Source organism: Camelina sativa, chromosome 8, assembly GCF_030686135.1.
Source record: "Camelina sativa cultivar CO46 ecotype springtype chromosome 8, ASM3068613v1".
Taxonomy (NCBI): Eukaryota; Viridiplantae; Streptophyta; class Magnoliopsida; order Brassicales; family Brassicaceae; genus Camelina; species Camelina sativa.
In genome coordinates, this window is record NC_141887.1 from 12,785,401 (window position 1) to 12,801,026 (window position 15,626).

The 15,626-nt window shown below is 34.3% G+C and overlaps 2 protein-coding genes and 1 pseudogene across 3 annotated transcripts; all 3 read right to left on the reverse strand.

Moving 5' to 3' along the window:
• Nucleotides 1-3,488: 3,488 nt before the first annotated feature.
• LOC104722240 (WD repeat-containing protein PCN) lies at nt 3,489-7,703 on the reverse strand. Of its 2 annotated transcripts, none has more exons than XM_019228462.2 (11): nt 7,261-7,703; nt 6,960-7,103; nt 6,563-6,866; nt 6,399-6,462; nt 6,188-6,301; nt 5,947-6,109; nt 5,542-5,683; nt 4,779-5,362; nt 4,497-4,678; nt 4,145-4,405; nt 3,489-4,039 (listed from the first exon to the last, which is right to left on the reverse strand). In XM_019228462.2, exons 1-11 carry the CDS (start codon nt 7,417-7,419, stop codon nt 3,706-3,708), a joined length of 2,451 nt encoding a protein of 816 aa, XP_019084007.1. In that variant the 5' UTR covers nt 7,420-7,703; the 3' UTR covers nt 3,489-3,705. The 2 variants fall into 2 exon arrangements, with proteins under 2 accessions (XP_019084007.1, XP_019084008.1); XM_019228463.2 differs by having other exon boundaries at nt 3,489-4,042; nt 7,261-7,590.
• A 292-nt stretch (nt 7,704-7,995) lies between these two features.
• Nucleotides 7,996-9,005, reverse strand: LOC109125935 (uncharacterized; annotated as a pseudogene).
• Nucleotides 9,006-9,364: 359 nt separating this feature from the next.
• On the reverse strand, nt 9,365-10,880 carry LOC104709520 (uncharacterized). The gene is made up of 4 exons (XM_087463465.1): nt 10,575-10,880; nt 9,752-10,494; nt 9,622-9,661; nt 9,365-9,586 (listed from the first exon to the last, which is right to left on the reverse strand). The coding sequence occupies exons 1-4, from the start codon at nt 10,614-10,616 to the stop codon at nt 9,365-9,367; spliced, it is 1,047 nt and encodes a 348-aa protein (XP_087319591.1). The 5' UTR covers nt 10,617-10,880.
• Nucleotides 10,881-15,626: the final 4,746 nt, after the last annotated feature.

Consider the following 15,626-nt stretch of genomic DNA (forward strand, 5'->3'; position numbering starts at 1 on the left):
TTTTTTTTCTCTTTCAAGCTTTCCATATATTAGTATTTTACTTTCAAGCCCAGCAGAAACCCTCACATGTTTTGTTCGATTCGGTTAACAGTTTGGTTTGGTGAATTGAAACCCTTTTCCATTCTAACATGGTGAAATGTGAAAGAGGAATAGGCGTAAGAATAAAATATCAATATCAAATTTGGAAGTCATCATTTATCATTTTAGCCGAAACAAATGTAATACTGTTTCACAAAGAGTGAGTGTTATTTAAAAAAAGAAAAATGTTTTACAAAGAATGTCTTTTTATACTGTATTTCCTATGTATTTTTTATGCTAAATTTTTTAATTTACCCTTAAACCCCAAAATTAATTTTATTAGATTTAAATAATTAACTGATTATTAAATAGAGACAAACATGTATAATTTAAGTTTTTTTAGTTTGTGTGAAATACGTTAAAATGATACTTTTTGTGAAACAGAGCGAATATTACATTTGTTTTGGTTAAAATGCATAAATGATGTATGGACTTTCAAATTTGTGACTTTAGTTTCAAACTTTGAAAATGTCGATTAAATTATTAAGTTTTTCTTTGTCATAAATAAACAACAATTGTTTTTGTTAATTTGACTATTTAAAGCATTAAGGGCAATTAACATCGTAAATATGTTCTGTATGTCTATTTAACCACATGTATCAAACGGCTAAATCAACAAAAATTTGTCATTTATCTACAAAGTGAACAAGAACTTGATGGTTTAATCAATAATTTTAAACCAAGAGATAAAATAATTCCAAATTTAAAAGTTAACGCTTTTTGACATTTTTCTCAAATGAAATAAGATAACACGTGAAAATAAAATCAAAATCAATTATTTTGATATTTTTCTCAGTTCTTTCAAATATTTTGGTTTTTTATTCCTATTTTAAATAAGGTTGATTGTAAATTTAATTTTTTTCTTTCAAAACTTTTTAACCAATTGATTATATTATTTTTATTTGACTTAAAGCGATTTTTTACTATGCAAATATTGAAATTATGTGTTCACTGTCTTTTGGATGATAACTACATTGTTCAAGAAAGCGGTCTAGGCGGCCGTCTAGGCGCCGTCTAGGCGCCGTCTAGGCGCTAGGCGCTCTGCAGACGCCTAGACGCCTAGACGACCGCTTAGATCACCTCCAATCACATAATATTATTTTAGTATATATATATTTTATTTTTAACTGCATATATTTAAAATTTTAAGTATTATATTCATATACATATTTATAAATGTTCATATATTATTAATCTAAATTAAATAAATGTATTTGTTCTAAGTTTGGTTTATGATTTATTATTATTTATTTCTTCTAACATATTTTTTTGCATAATTTTATATATAATATCATATATATAATGTTTCATATTATAAACGTCTAAACCGCCTAAAAACGCTTAAACCCCGACTAGGCGTTCTAGGCGCTAGGCGCTAAGTTACCGCCCAGATACCGCCTAGCGCTTTCTTGAACACTGGATAACTATTTCCTGAAAATTGAAAGAAATAACAATATAAATTAGATAAAATTAATAATCTTAAGAAATTTTAAAAAAATTACAATTACTTGATCAAGAATAATTTGTGCATGTTTGATCAAAAATTAATATATGCATATTCTTGATCAAAAATAATTTGTTTCAACAGTTCTAAGGGTTTTTCTAAGGGTTTTCACCTTAGTTACTATTTAATTAATAAAATTTTATACACATGTAAATAAAAATTTGTAACTATATATTTTTTAATAGTTTTTTAATTTTGTTGAGGAAACAAATATTTTTATATAATAGGAGATGTACATCTATGAAGCGTGTGAGTATGTGTTTCATTTCATCACATGTAGCTAGCTACATCTATACACGCGCATCAAATAAATGTTTGGATACAAACTCTAGAATCGTAATTTAAAAAAAAAAAGTTTTCCATCGTGTAGATAAATAAATTATGAATCTGCTACTACTTAGTGAAATCGAACTTTAGTTAGATCGGTCGCAAATGTGGTATTGTTTCCACTTAACTAAAAACACTTCCTGACCAGATGAGTATTTTCTTAACATGAAACAATATTGCATGTTCTTCTAGATGGAAGAAAGAGACACAATCTTCTTTATTGAAAAAAAGTTAGTTTTGTAATTTTGTATAACCACAATTGCACAATGCCTTGTCATCTAGTTAAAGTTGGAAATTCAGTTGCAAATACTTTAAGAGAATATATCTATTCTCTCTTAAAATAAAACCAAAACCAATGGATGAACCTTTCATTTCTATATTTTATATAAGGTCATGTTCGTTTCCCTGTCGCTGGCGACAGAAACCAGCGATAACGACCAAATATTGTTTGTTTGCTTGTCGTTGGTTTAATGACCAGTCGCAGCGACAAGATTCAGCGACCAGCAACTCAATTGTCGATCGCTGCTTTTTTTAGAGATTGATTTTAAAAACATGACGATTGAAACCAATAATTACTAAAATGTTCCCGTCTTTTTTAAAAAATAACAAAAAAAACCCTAATATCGATCTATCTTCTCATCTCCATCGATCTCTCTTCCCATCGATCCATAGAATTTCAAACCTCCATCTCATCTTCATCTATCCATATACGCATCGATCCATAGAACTTCTCTCATCTTTATCGATCCGTAGAACTTCAACCTCCATCTCCATCGATCCTTCAAGCAAAATGGAGAATCTTAGATTGTAGGCATCCTAAGTATGGTTTGACTAAGTGGATCAAGATTGTGACAGCAACCATGACAATGATTTTATACGTTGGCAAAGATTAAAAAAATATCATATTCATGGCAATGAAGATGGTGATGATGATGATGAAGATGATGATGATGATGATCATGGTGGATACACTCCATATGAACATATTGGAGACAGAGCAATGGAAGGGTTACGTGATACTATCATCGGTCAGATTGGTAGAGGACATCAATTGCTTTACTAAAAAGTTTTAGTGTGAAACTTTAATTTTTTATGAGAATAATACTTATGTAATTAATGGTATTAGAATTGATTAATTACAACTTATTTCCTTAATTTATTTTTTTAGTTAATTTAAATCTACACAATTTAAAATTTTCATCAATACACATATTTATTATACATTTAAAAGGTAAAAACTTAAAAAAAATCAGTCTCTAGTGACAGTCAAACGAACGATATAACGACAGTCGCTAATTTAGTAACAGTATCCAGCAACAATAAAACGAACAATATAACGATAGTTTTTAGCAACAACCGCTGATTTAATGACAGGATCCAGAAGCAGGAAACCAAACAACAAACAATATCGCTGGTCACTGGAACCAGCGACACACAAACGAACAAGACCATAACATCCATAGAATTGATTATTTAGGAGGAGAATACAATTTTTTATGGACAACGTTAAACAGTGTTTGATCGATTTTGCAATGTAAAAAACTAAGAACCAAACTGGGTGTCAAAAGAAAGCAACTAATGTTGAAACAAAATTCATTTTCTTAGGCGACATTACACAACATAATGGATTCATCAATAGTTAAAAAGACAAAAGGGAAAAAAGAAAGAAAGTAGAACAGTTTGTTTCTTCACTCTCCACATCTCTATCGGCCTTTCTACTTAGTGTACCCTCAAACCAGACAAACAAAGAATTGGTCATTGGTCATCTTCTTCAGACAAACAAATCCCTTAGTCTTCTAAGTTCCAAAAATATGTCTGTCCACTGGTTGAGTATCTAAACTCTTGACGACATCCATCCACGGTTTCTCTATCACCAGGATCGAATTTTTAGAAAGGTGACCCACGAATAAAACTGGATGCTTTGAGGGTAATATTTCAAAGTTCTTCTTCTCGTTACTCTTACCCTCCAACTGATACTCTTCTAGCCTACGTTTTCGGTTTGTACCCTTCCCCTTTTTCAAGCCCATGTTGACAAGTTTACCTTCTAGCGTTTTAGACAGATTGCCATTTGGTAACCCATTCTCTTCATCTTCTTCCACAGGCTTTCCAAAGTCGATCAAACACTTCGCCCTGCTATGCAAATAAAAATATGAAGTTTTACGATTATAGATGTTTCTGTGTGTTTTATATAAGTGTAGATTGCAGTTTGACTAGGCTATATAGTGCAACCAGTACCTGGAACTGTAAACTATCACAGACGACGAATTTGGCGACGGGGAGAATGAGAGTCCAATTACCTCGCCAGGAAATTCTTGATACCTCTTTGGCAGAACATATGTGTTTAGCATCGACCACTTGCCTAGCTGTCTAGCCTCAACATCAAAAGCAAAGACCTGATTCGAGGAGGTTGAGATCACAAGCACATTGTTATTCCAAGGATGAAAACCAGCAGCTGCAACAGATGCACCATCAAGCCTTGATATGAACCAGTGCTGCCTGTCAATCAAAGCCAACATCAGAATAAAAACGTCAATACAAAAGTACAATCAGCTGGAGTTAAGCAAGCAACGCTTCGCCAAGTTCCCACCTTTGTGTTTCCAGGTTGAATACATAGATGTCCCCAAAGCAATTGATAGCAGCTAGCCACTGACCATCTGAGCTGGTATATAATTTTGTCATCGGAGGCTCCTTTGGTGGAGCTTCGTCATCATGCTCCTCTCGAGAAGGTGTAAATGTATATACTAGCTCCAAACTACTAATGTCAATAGTCTGCCAAGAAAATCATGATACAGAAGTTAGGGTAAATTCAAACAATACACACAATTCAAACATGAGAACTACTGATTAAAAGCACAAATCCAGCACATACATATATCCTTCTATCATGCCCTGCTATTATTAGGTGAGAGCAGTCTGAACTGAAAACCATGGAATGCGCAAATGGAAGTTCAGGAAGTCGCCTTCTACTGACACTCCATGGACTCTTTACAAATTCATTTTTCTTCAACTCAAACAGACTGGGGCCGATTTGGTCAGAGTAAGCAAAAAGTGATCCAGTGTTAGAAATTGCACTGCATATGATCTTCCTGGAGTCTCTACTTTTAACACGAACCAATGACTTTGTTGAGGCACGTCCACTAGAATCACTGCTTACGTTAAGTCGAAGAATATCTAAAGTACTAATACCCTGAGCCAGGAGAAGAGAAGTCTTATCGAACACCGAATTATGTACCATTTGCATGGGTACTCTCTGAGGCGCAGGGCATATATCATGTGGAGAGAACTTGGTAAATTCCTGAATTGAATATGCAAAAAGTTTTGCATCATCACCAGCAGAAATAAGCATCGGGACACCCAAATGAGCCCATTTATGATACGTAAAGTCAACTGGCTTTCCCTTTTTGCGATGTTTACGACTTGCTTTATCTGGCAATATATCATCCGAAAAAGGATCTGCAAAATAATGGGACTTAATAGTGATTCAATAACTAAAGACCCACCAGCTTTAAGATATATAGGGGTGGGTGTGTCTATTGGCTAAAGTATGCATCCGAAAAGAAATTTGATTGCAGAGCATATATAACAGGACATCCTAATTTTTTTGAATAATATGATCTCAATGTGACTCTTACCTTCTCGACTAATTGGTACTGCAACTGTAAGAGCTCTGATGTCATGTGTATGAGCCTTTACATAACCAATATAATCCCATTTCTGAGAAGGCTTCAATTCTTGAGAACTGCTAGTACTACCGGAGAGCTTATAAAGAATAACCTACAGATAAGAGATCAGAGAAGTAGAATGTTGAAAACCATTGCAATAAAAAAACATAACAAACATTTGAGAAAAGCACTCTTCTAATACATATATCAAATTTCTACAATTGGTCAAAGTATTTGTTCCTAGTAAAAGAAATAATTCCAATCAACAAAAAAATAAATTTAACCTTGATAATCTGATACATAATCAACTATATTCTAAAATCATCGGTCAAATCTATTCTATAACAATTACTGCATTCTAGCAATTTCATTTACCTGTCCATCCGCACCAGCAGAAAAGACTCGATTATGGCTGGGGGCTGCTGCAAGGGTATTGACATCACCTTTGTGATTAGAGTGTGATTCCAAAAGGGTTCCAAACTGACTATCCCAAAATTGTACAGTTCCGGTACTGTCTCCACTCACAAGAACTGAACACCTAGAGTAAGAATATATATCCTCAGTACAAGAAATATAAAAGCAAACAATGTTAAAATTCAAACATCATCATCTGTACCTCAAAGAAAGTAGTGACCAAACACAGATCTCAGAACTACTTCCCAGTCCTCCAAGACCAACTGTAATTCTGTATACCTCTTGACACGAGTTTGCGTCCCAGCATCTTATCAGCCTACAAATGATTGTTGCCACAGAAGAAGGTTACTCAGAATAACTTATTCTACCTATCCATATAAACATAGATCTTTAATGAAATCTATAAAACTCACCCATCACTGCTACCGGAAAATATCCTCTTTGCATCTGGACTCCATGTTACACTTAAAGCACGTCCTGCAAAGATGCATTTCCACAAAGCTAAGTAAACAAAAAAGATAGAGAATGGAAATTATTATTATTATTAATAATCAAAGGGGTGGTGAAGATGTCTCACCACTAACCCTAGGCAATGATCTATAGTAAGTTAACTTGTCTAAGTCAGAGATACGGTACAGTCTCACACAGCCATCATCACAAGCAGCAGCAAGAAGCCTATCTGATAGGAGCTCATGAAACTCATCAGAGTCAGAATCATCATCTTCTTCACTTCCAGCACTCTCTTCCTCATCATTCGATTTCTCACTCGAGTATCCATTCTCAATCTCTTTAGCTTTACCTTCTTCTACATCAACTGAGGGTACATTAATCGGAGCCAACGCCATTTGCCAGATTGAGACTCCAATTGACTCTAGCACAATCTGCATTTAAACACCAAAAAAAAAAACTAAATACGACACAAAAATGTAAATAAGAGAATCTTAAGTATGAGAGAGTTGGGGAGATGTTAAAACCTTCTGCTTCAAATCGAAAAGATCCCATTCAGAAATGGAGCCATCGATGCTTGAAGAAAACAAACGACCAGAAGGCAGCCGATTAGAACCAGCACGGCACCACGCAAGAGATGAGATTCTCGAATTTGGATCGCCATGGATAGTCTAACCCCGGAAAATTAATAAAAATAAAAAACCAAAAAACAAACACAAATCAACTCGACATACTTCACGAATCCAATTCGATTTTGCTAAAAGAATAGCTTAAATCGGAAGAGAAGAAACTAGGGTTTTTCCAAAGAGGAACCCGTAGAGTACGTACGAGTTGACAGTGCCATCCAACGGCGCCGGGGGAGACGAGCCAGATTTCAAGAGAACCGTCCTCGCGAGCCGCGGCGACTTGAGAGTCGTCGGCGCTGTTAACTAGGGCTACCACCGGAGATGGTTTCCAGTCAACGGAGCTGCAACGGTACTCAAGCATGACGGTTGAAGGGGAAGTGAACACTCTCTCTGAGACGGAGATGAGAGATGAAGAAGAAGAAGAAGAAGAAGAGGAGGAGGCGAAGAAGAAAGAAGCATTAGGTTTTTGAGTGTGTAAGGACCTTATGGGGGCGGCAATTAAAAACGGATCCGGGTCCCCCGCACTTGATCCGACCCGACCGTAACCCTTCCTTTTTTTTTCCTATAAATGGTCTGAATTTAGGATCCGAATGGTGACTGCAGTTTTGGTTTTAGAATGTGGTATGGTTCAACTGCGGTATGTACAATTTGCAGGACAAGTGCGGTTTATACAAAATAAGCAGTACAGAATGATATTTGATTGGTGAAAAAACTATTTGCGGTTCAGTATTAATTGTGTGAATGGTAAAAGAAGGAAAAGCGGTGCGGATTACATATATTATAAATAAATTTATTAATAATTAGTATGTTTGAATTAATAATAAAAATAATTGTATTTATAAATCTTAAATATTATAGTTGATCAAAAAGTACTTTTTTGTGTGTGACATATTGATAAAATGTTCAACTATAAAAAGATACAATTTTTTTGAAAAAATTATCGATTATTTTGATTTTCCCATAATATATTTGCAATAGTATCTCTTATTTGCGTCATAGCTTCTCCATCTGCTATCTCTGTTGCATCCATGTCACCTATATCATGCTCAAAATTTTGGTTGTTGTTCGTCTCAGTCAGTACATCTACGAAATCTGCATCCGAGAAATTTGAAATCCTGATGAAATTATGTAGTCCTACTGTAGCCATTACCACTCTTTTCTGAATTTAAACATTATATCTTGGAAAATCAGAAAGTATCCTCCACTTCTTCTTCCAAACTCCAAACGTTCTTTCAATAACAGAACGTAAAGATGCATGACATTGGTTGAACAATTCATGTTTATTCCTTGGAGGAGGACCAGAATGAAACTGGGACATATGATATCTCACAACTCGATTTCGTGATGATCTATAAGGAGCAAGAATCCTTGTTTGTTTGAATAACCAGAATCAACGAGATAATACTTATTTGATGGAGGCAAAGGAAACTCTGTATCACTTTGTTGTGCCATTTGCAGAACAGCTGTATCGTGGCATGATCCTGGTGCTCCATTCCAGATATATGTGAATAACATATTCAAATCACATATTGCCATGATGTTCAATGATGCATTATCGTGTCGATTCCAATACATTCCTTGTAACTCAGGCTTTACTTTGACGCACACATGAGTCCCATCCATAGCTCCAACGAATCCACTAAAATATGGCCAATATCTTCGGTCTACTTGAAGTCTTTCAGGAATGCGATACAACTCTTGTCTTGTTGGAGTTCTAATATAATCACATGCTAATAATTCGGTTGCCTTAAGAACTTCCCTAAATTTTCTTTGCACAGTCTCTTGATTTCGGCCAAATCTTAAACCAACATCCCTTTGAACTTCATTGTGCCCACATATCCGTAGAAACATAGCCACACTCTCTTCAAACCCTACATTAAATGTTGGTTGTAGACCATAGTTTGTTTGCAACATATTACACAATGCCGTGAAACATGGAAGTGACATTCGTAATAGTTGAAGACAAGCAGCATCAACTTGTTATAGTCGACGCCAAATATTCTTCCATCCCATACCTCCATCAGTTTGTGCTGGTACCCTTTGAAAATATCGATCATAATAAGTCAAAGCTGGTTGAATTACTAATTCTTCATTTTCCAAATTCCACAGTTCAATTCTCTCTTCAAAATTGAGATTGTTGAGGCCTTGTGATCGCAGTTGACATATACGAAATGCCTGAAATTCATTACAAACGACATGTCATTATACATATATTATTTTAAAAGAACAAATTACATTAAATTTAAAATAAAATTTTAACATAAATGAGCAAAAAAAACAAATTGATAAAACGAAATTACAACAAATTAATCTTCATCTCCGACATCGCTTTGATTATTTTCATTTGGTCCTTGAGAGGTTCCCCAAATATTGAAAAGACCTCCTGGTCTAGGTGTTTGTAGTATTTGTCCACTTTCAAAATAGTTTGTGAAACCGAGACCAGATGATGATGTTTGTTGAATGATAGGTGAAGTTTCTTGTTGAGTATTCCTCGTATTTTCAACTTGGTCACCAAGTGAAAATCCGTACTAAACATTTACCGGAATCGTTCCTGATGATCTGCCTGTGGAGCATTTGGTGGTGTTCCCCATTGTTGATAACGAGGTCCCCAAAAACCAGGTGAATTTTGCGCTCCTAAATTATTACCCACAGAAGATGGACTGTTGGATGATAGACCTCCTGAATGGGGACTCCCAAATGAATGGCCTGCACCTAACTGTTTTGGCACATCTTGGTTATTCCGCGAAACACCAGTCATCGTTTCCAACAATTGTAGCTTATCCTCGTCGGTGCTTGAGGGTATGTCAATGAAATACTTACGCCAAAATACTAGCTCCTTAAGTGCATTAATGCAGGCCCAATAAAATCTAGTATGTTTGGGAAGGTCAAGATCATTAAATATCGCTTCTGCCTTTTTAAATTCATCATAATCATCTTGGTCAAAACCACCATGGCGTAGTTGTTGAAAGCTTTGTCGTTGGAATTCTCTATAGCCAGCAATGGTGTCTTGTATTGTTGTTTCAAAAGATTGTCTCCTACGAGTTCCTCGTGAACCACTGCCAGTAGAAACTCGTGAGCTTCCTCCAGATCTTTGTGAATTACTCCCACGTCTGGCGGTTGACTGCAAATTTAGCCTCCCACGTTGTTGGCCTCTACGAGCAGAATTTTGGTTCGTGTCATCGTCATCAATAGTAACATGATACCCTTCTTCTTCTTCGTCTTGCATCACAGGAATTTGAGGTGGAATGTCACCACTATCGCTGTCTGAATCATCATGATCCTCTTCATCATTTGCATGCTCGTTCATCAACTGTTCTCTTCTTTGTCGAGCGGAGTGTTGAGATTGTGATTGAACATCATGTAATATGAAACATCGTTGCATCACATCCCAAAATTGAGGTGGCTTTCGGTTCAAGCTTATTGTTACTTTGCATCCCTATAAATTTAAATTATTTAGATTCGTGATACCAAAATTTAAAACATATCTTGATGAGTAAAAGAATTATTTATACTTACAAACTCTTGATCCTTCCACCATGAGTCAGATGCATATATCATGGATGTATCATGATCAACCGTGATTCCGGTTTTATGCGTAAGAACCTTCTACCTCTTGTAACTTTTTTTGAGTTCATCAAGTTTGTTTTTGAAGAATCCATAAGTTATATTCATGTTGAATTCTTGGTTAAATTTTTCTACCATATACTCTCTACCGATAGCAGTAGGATTCTTAAGAGTATAATTATTCATCGCAATTGCTTCGTCGAACAATTGAATTAATGTTTTTTCCTGAATGTACGACCATTTATACTTGTCTTTGTTCTACAAATTTTGAAAATACAATGTCACATATTATATAAAATATAACTATTATTTTAAGTTTTTAAAGAAAAGCTAACGAAAATTTACCCGTATTGTTGTTTCCGTAGGAGTAGTTAAATTTTCGGTTGGTTGATTTGAACTTGTTTGTCTAGAAGGATTTGTGTTTCTTCGACGATTAGAAGACATATCTACATTTAATGAAAGTCACTGGTTATTATACATATAATAAAGTATTAATAATTTTATTGTTAATAAGAATTCTTTTAAATATATAGTTTTACTTCCAAACTAATATATATTTTCATATATACATATACATATGTATATATATATTAGTTAGGAATAAAAATTAAAGATGATATGAAACATAATGAAAATGTTCAATTGCTATATAAATAAACTAACATGTAAAATTTTTTAAAAAATAAGTAAACTGGATTACAAATTTTTAAAAAATAACAATATAATTAATACATGGGTGTTTTAATAACCACTATGATATTTAAATAACATATACAATAGTATTATTTACTGAACAATAAGATTATTATTTTTATTAATTTTCAACTTAAAACACATACTACAACTCTATTTATTGACATGGAAACTGCACTTTAAATCAGTTTTTATAAACTTAAAATTTAACAAATCATTTAAAAGTGTTTTTTCATTAATTCATTTTAAAAAAAATATTAAACAAAACCTATATAAAATTGTTTTTATAAAAAATGAGAATATTTTTGTCAATAATAATAAAAAAATTATATGAGAGTGATTAAAAAAAACATTATCTTAATGGAGTAGAGTCAAATCTCAGAGAGAGGAGTTTAGTTTTTGATAAAAAAATATCTAAATAAAATAAAAAATGTGAGAGTGATTAAAAAAGAAAGAACATTAGAAAAAGAAAAGAACATTACCTAGAAGGGGAATCGTGGGTTCGTGAGAGAGAGAAGAGAGAGATTATAATTTTTAGGTTTGTAGCATAGATAGATATCTCAAATATAGTACATTTTAATATTAAAAAATGTATTAAAGGAAACATTTATTGACTGCGGTCTAGAAATCCGCTGGTTATTGTCCATTAATTTTTTGAAACGCGGTCCAAGTTATTATCTTCTCAACAATCCGCTTTTTGTTTTTTTTTTTTTTAAAATGCACATTAACCCTTTTTCTTCTAATTGGCTACACCTGTGCGGTTTTGATTTTTTTTTTTTGAAAACCGCAAATTATGTGCTTCCATTCACTGCCTTAATTTATTAAAAACAGGTTGTTGTTATTTTTTTGAAATTCCTACTCCTCATTATTTTTGTTCTGTATAAGATGATGATTTACATGAGCAGCATATTTGTTTTAAGGTTAAGATAAAAAAAATATAGAAATTAGGTTTTATTCCGTGTCAAGCACGGATTGATTTATTTTAAATGAAGTTGTAAAATTTGATTAGGAAATTAATCATAATAAAAGTGAGATAATGTATATTCTATAGAAACAATATAAACACAAAGCTTTATTCCGTGTCATACACGGAATAATTTTATTTGAAACAATGTTGTAAAATTTGATTAGGAAATTAATCAGTATGAAAAGTGATCTAGGGAATTTTATTGAAGTTAGTCAGTTAGACTTGAAAATTTTGGTTATTACCTAAACATTATATAATACAAATATTGTGATTCATTTTGTAATATATAAGTATTTATAAAATATCAAGCTTCCAAAATATAGTAAGGGTTATTATCAATGATTTCAGGCTCGAAGAGACTTGGGAATGGGTGAATTGAAGGTAGAGGTGGAATCTGGCTCGGGTGTGGTGAGACCAAGACAAATGAGGCTGGGCCTGGCTGTCGTGGGGGTATTCCACACAATAGAAAGACATGGTTCAATCGATTCTTAAATAAAGGGACGTGCACAATACTTAACGAAATCGACAAAACCAGTAACCAAAACTTAAGGCACTGTTAGTACGGCTTGGCCTAGTTTGAACGTGGTTAAAAAAGTCTTGGTTCATGTGGGGTTTTCTTGGTGTGAACACTCCCTATAGAATTTGAGCTGACTTTTCTATATTTTTGGAAGTCTTGTTGATATGATTCTTGAGGCTCTCATACCATTTGATGTGATTCTTCCAAGGAATCGACGCTCTAAGGTAGGTAGGCTGATAATTCTAAAATTTTGATGGCTCGCAAAGCTGGATGATAAGGCGTGAGATAAACTCGAAAATCCTTATGCTCCAAACTCTCTTAAAACAATCCAAACAAAGCAAGGCGGTGAAACTTTAGATAGAAGCTTCGCGGAGACAGATGACAAGGCGTGAGACGAATCCCGAAAATCGTTGTGCCCTAGACTCTCTTGTAACGACTCTTCAATCTTCAGCTAATGAATGGCAACATCAAGTGCGGCGGAATCACTTGATATACCGAAAACTCTTTGATATAACCCACTAAGGAGAACTCTTTGATGTAATCCACCAAGGATAAAGAACAAGTTCCAAAGGAACAAAGGAGTTTACCACTCTCAAATAAAAGATAAAATATTTCTTGATTGCTTAATTTTCTCAAATGAGATTACATGTGCTTATATAGGAATAGAAAACTTGGTCACAAAGTCAAGTATTGATTATCCTTGAAACTAAAAGACAATAAAGATAGATAGTTGAATGAAGACCCAACTCTTGGTGCATGTTTCCTTCCTGCAAAGTGACTCTTGATGCATGTATCTCTTATTTTCGTCACTCTTCTTTGACCACAAAATAAAGTGATTATTTTGGGCTTTCTTGGGCTTGTATTAGGCTCAAAGTGGACTGAACTTGATAGACAACATCCCCAATAGAATTTCCAATGCTTTTTTTGGCCATAAGCTCTTGAATTGACCCATTAAGTGCATCATTGAACTTCTTTCCCTTTGACTCCTTGGTCCAACTTGCTGATGAGAAACAAGATGGGCTGTATGATTTCTTCACCTTGTGCTTAGTAGAAACAACTCTTGGCTGCCAAACATAATTCTGGAAGCACTTAAACCAATTGGATCTAAACCTCTTCAGTTGAAGAACTAGATTGACCTCTTTTGGCAAATAAAGCGTAACTTTGTGGTTTGTTGGCCAAATCTTGTGTTTATGATCTTGTTGGAAACATAAGAGATCCATTAACATCCTCCAATTGGTTTCGTGTCGAAATTATTTCTGAGTTGATCTGTGCATCTCGATTTTTGGCTCAGACGTGAAAGTGGGACTAGGATAGATCCACTGACTTGAAATATCTATATCTTTCACATATGAACTGATATTAATATGATTCCAAATCTCCATGGTTCCGGAATGGATCAAGATTCCAGAACAATTTAGTTCATAGCTTGAATCCTTCTGACATGGTCGGAATGCTCCGTTGAATGCTCGTAGGTCCAAATCGCGTAGCCATGAGTTCACCTGATTTGTAAAATAAATAACTCCTTCATACGAACACTGATTGGACTGATTCCACTTCGAGATATACTCTAAATAAGGTAAGAATGTATCCCAAATAGTCGTTTAGTTGGAAGAATTGATCTTCGACTTCATTCGTGTTGAACAATACTCAAGAGTCTTCTTGCATGGTCTCATGATCATATCACTTGTGTTATCCTATGAAGTCTGAGAGTTCATACAAACAATTAGATCAATGAAATCAAGGTTGAACTCACAGGTATAACACTGGGGACGGTCTAAATGGAAGGTCTCGAGCATCTTCTAAATGAGCTTGATCCAAGTGCATGTTTCCATGATCAAAAGTCTGAGTGTGAGTGAAGTCGGATTCAAAATTGACTTCAGATCAACAATTTAAACTCGAATTTACTCTAATCACAATAGAGTGAATGTGAATTTACGATTTTAAAGCAAAGTTAAATGGACTAATTAGATTTGCTTAATTGGAAAGAATTTTTGAAACTGAAAGTAATTAAGTAATTTCTAGATAATAAATAATGAATTGGATAAAAGGCTAAAAGTACATGGTATTACGATTGAGACAAGAGGTGGATTATTACATGCAGCTCTTACAACATTTATTGTTAACTAGTTTAGTACGCGGCCTACGCCGCGGTTTGTTTTTATATGTTTTTTCTATAATTTTCTTTTGTTTTGTACTTCTTAAAATCATAATTCATAGGGTAATTGTGGTAAAACATGTTTTTATAGTTTTGTTCTTCTAAAAAAAAACGCACTATACCGCAGAATCTAGCTTTCAAATCTCAAGAGTCTTTTGCACCAATGTTCTAGCTTCTTTTAAATCCAAATCTGTAAAACTTCTCAACTCCTTTAGCCTAATCATCAAAAGACTTCAATTTTATCTTAAACGCAATCTTCTCCACAACTGACTCACTCGAACTACTACTACTATATCCTTGATTCGATCCCGCCACGATCCCACCAGCACCAGATTTCATAACAACAACGGTTCAGAGTTTTTTGATGGCGACAAGGATTAGATCTCGTCTAATGAGTCTGAACACACACTTCGTTGATGGACTATGGGGCTAACTTGGATCGCCGTTGACTCGTTGGATTTGTTGGGAGCTTCCTCTGATCTAAATCTTCCTTTGAGTTTTACAACAAAGGAAAGACTGGAAATTTCTACACAGAAAAGAGTGGAATATTAAGTTTCAATTTGGCAGTCAAATCTGAAACATAACATCAAGTATGAGAGACTCATAGCCTTCACTTGCTTCAAAATTGGTTTGAGACTATTTTTCTTTTTTTTTGGATGACCTCCGATTAGG

Bases quoted from the DNA above. Each gene is read 5' to 3' on its own strand.
- LOC104722240 (XM_019228463.2), bottom strand. From the start codon at position 7,419: ATGCTTGAGTACCGTTGCAGCTCCGTTGACTGGAAACCATCTCCGGTG. The intron at 4,679-4,778 runs GTATGTGCTGGA...TTTTCTTGGCAG, and splicing joins GGCATGATAGAAGGATATAT to ACTATTGACATTAGTAGTTT. The intron at 4,406-4,496 runs GTGGGAACTTGG...TTTGATTGACAG, and splicing joins TTCAACCTGGAAACACAAAG to GCAGCACTGGTTCATATCAA.
- LOC104709520 (XM_087463465.1), bottom strand. From the start codon at position 10,616: ATGATATATGCATCTGACTCATGGTGGAAGGATCAAGAGTTT. The intron at 9,662-9,751 runs GAGTCCCCATTC...TTTTTGGGGACC, and splicing joins GGTGCAGGCCATTCATTTGG to TCGTTATCAACAATGGGGAA. The intron at 9,587-9,621 runs GCAGATCATCAG...GTAAATGTTTAG, and splicing joins CACCACCAAATGCTCCACAG to TACGGATTTTCACTTGGTGA.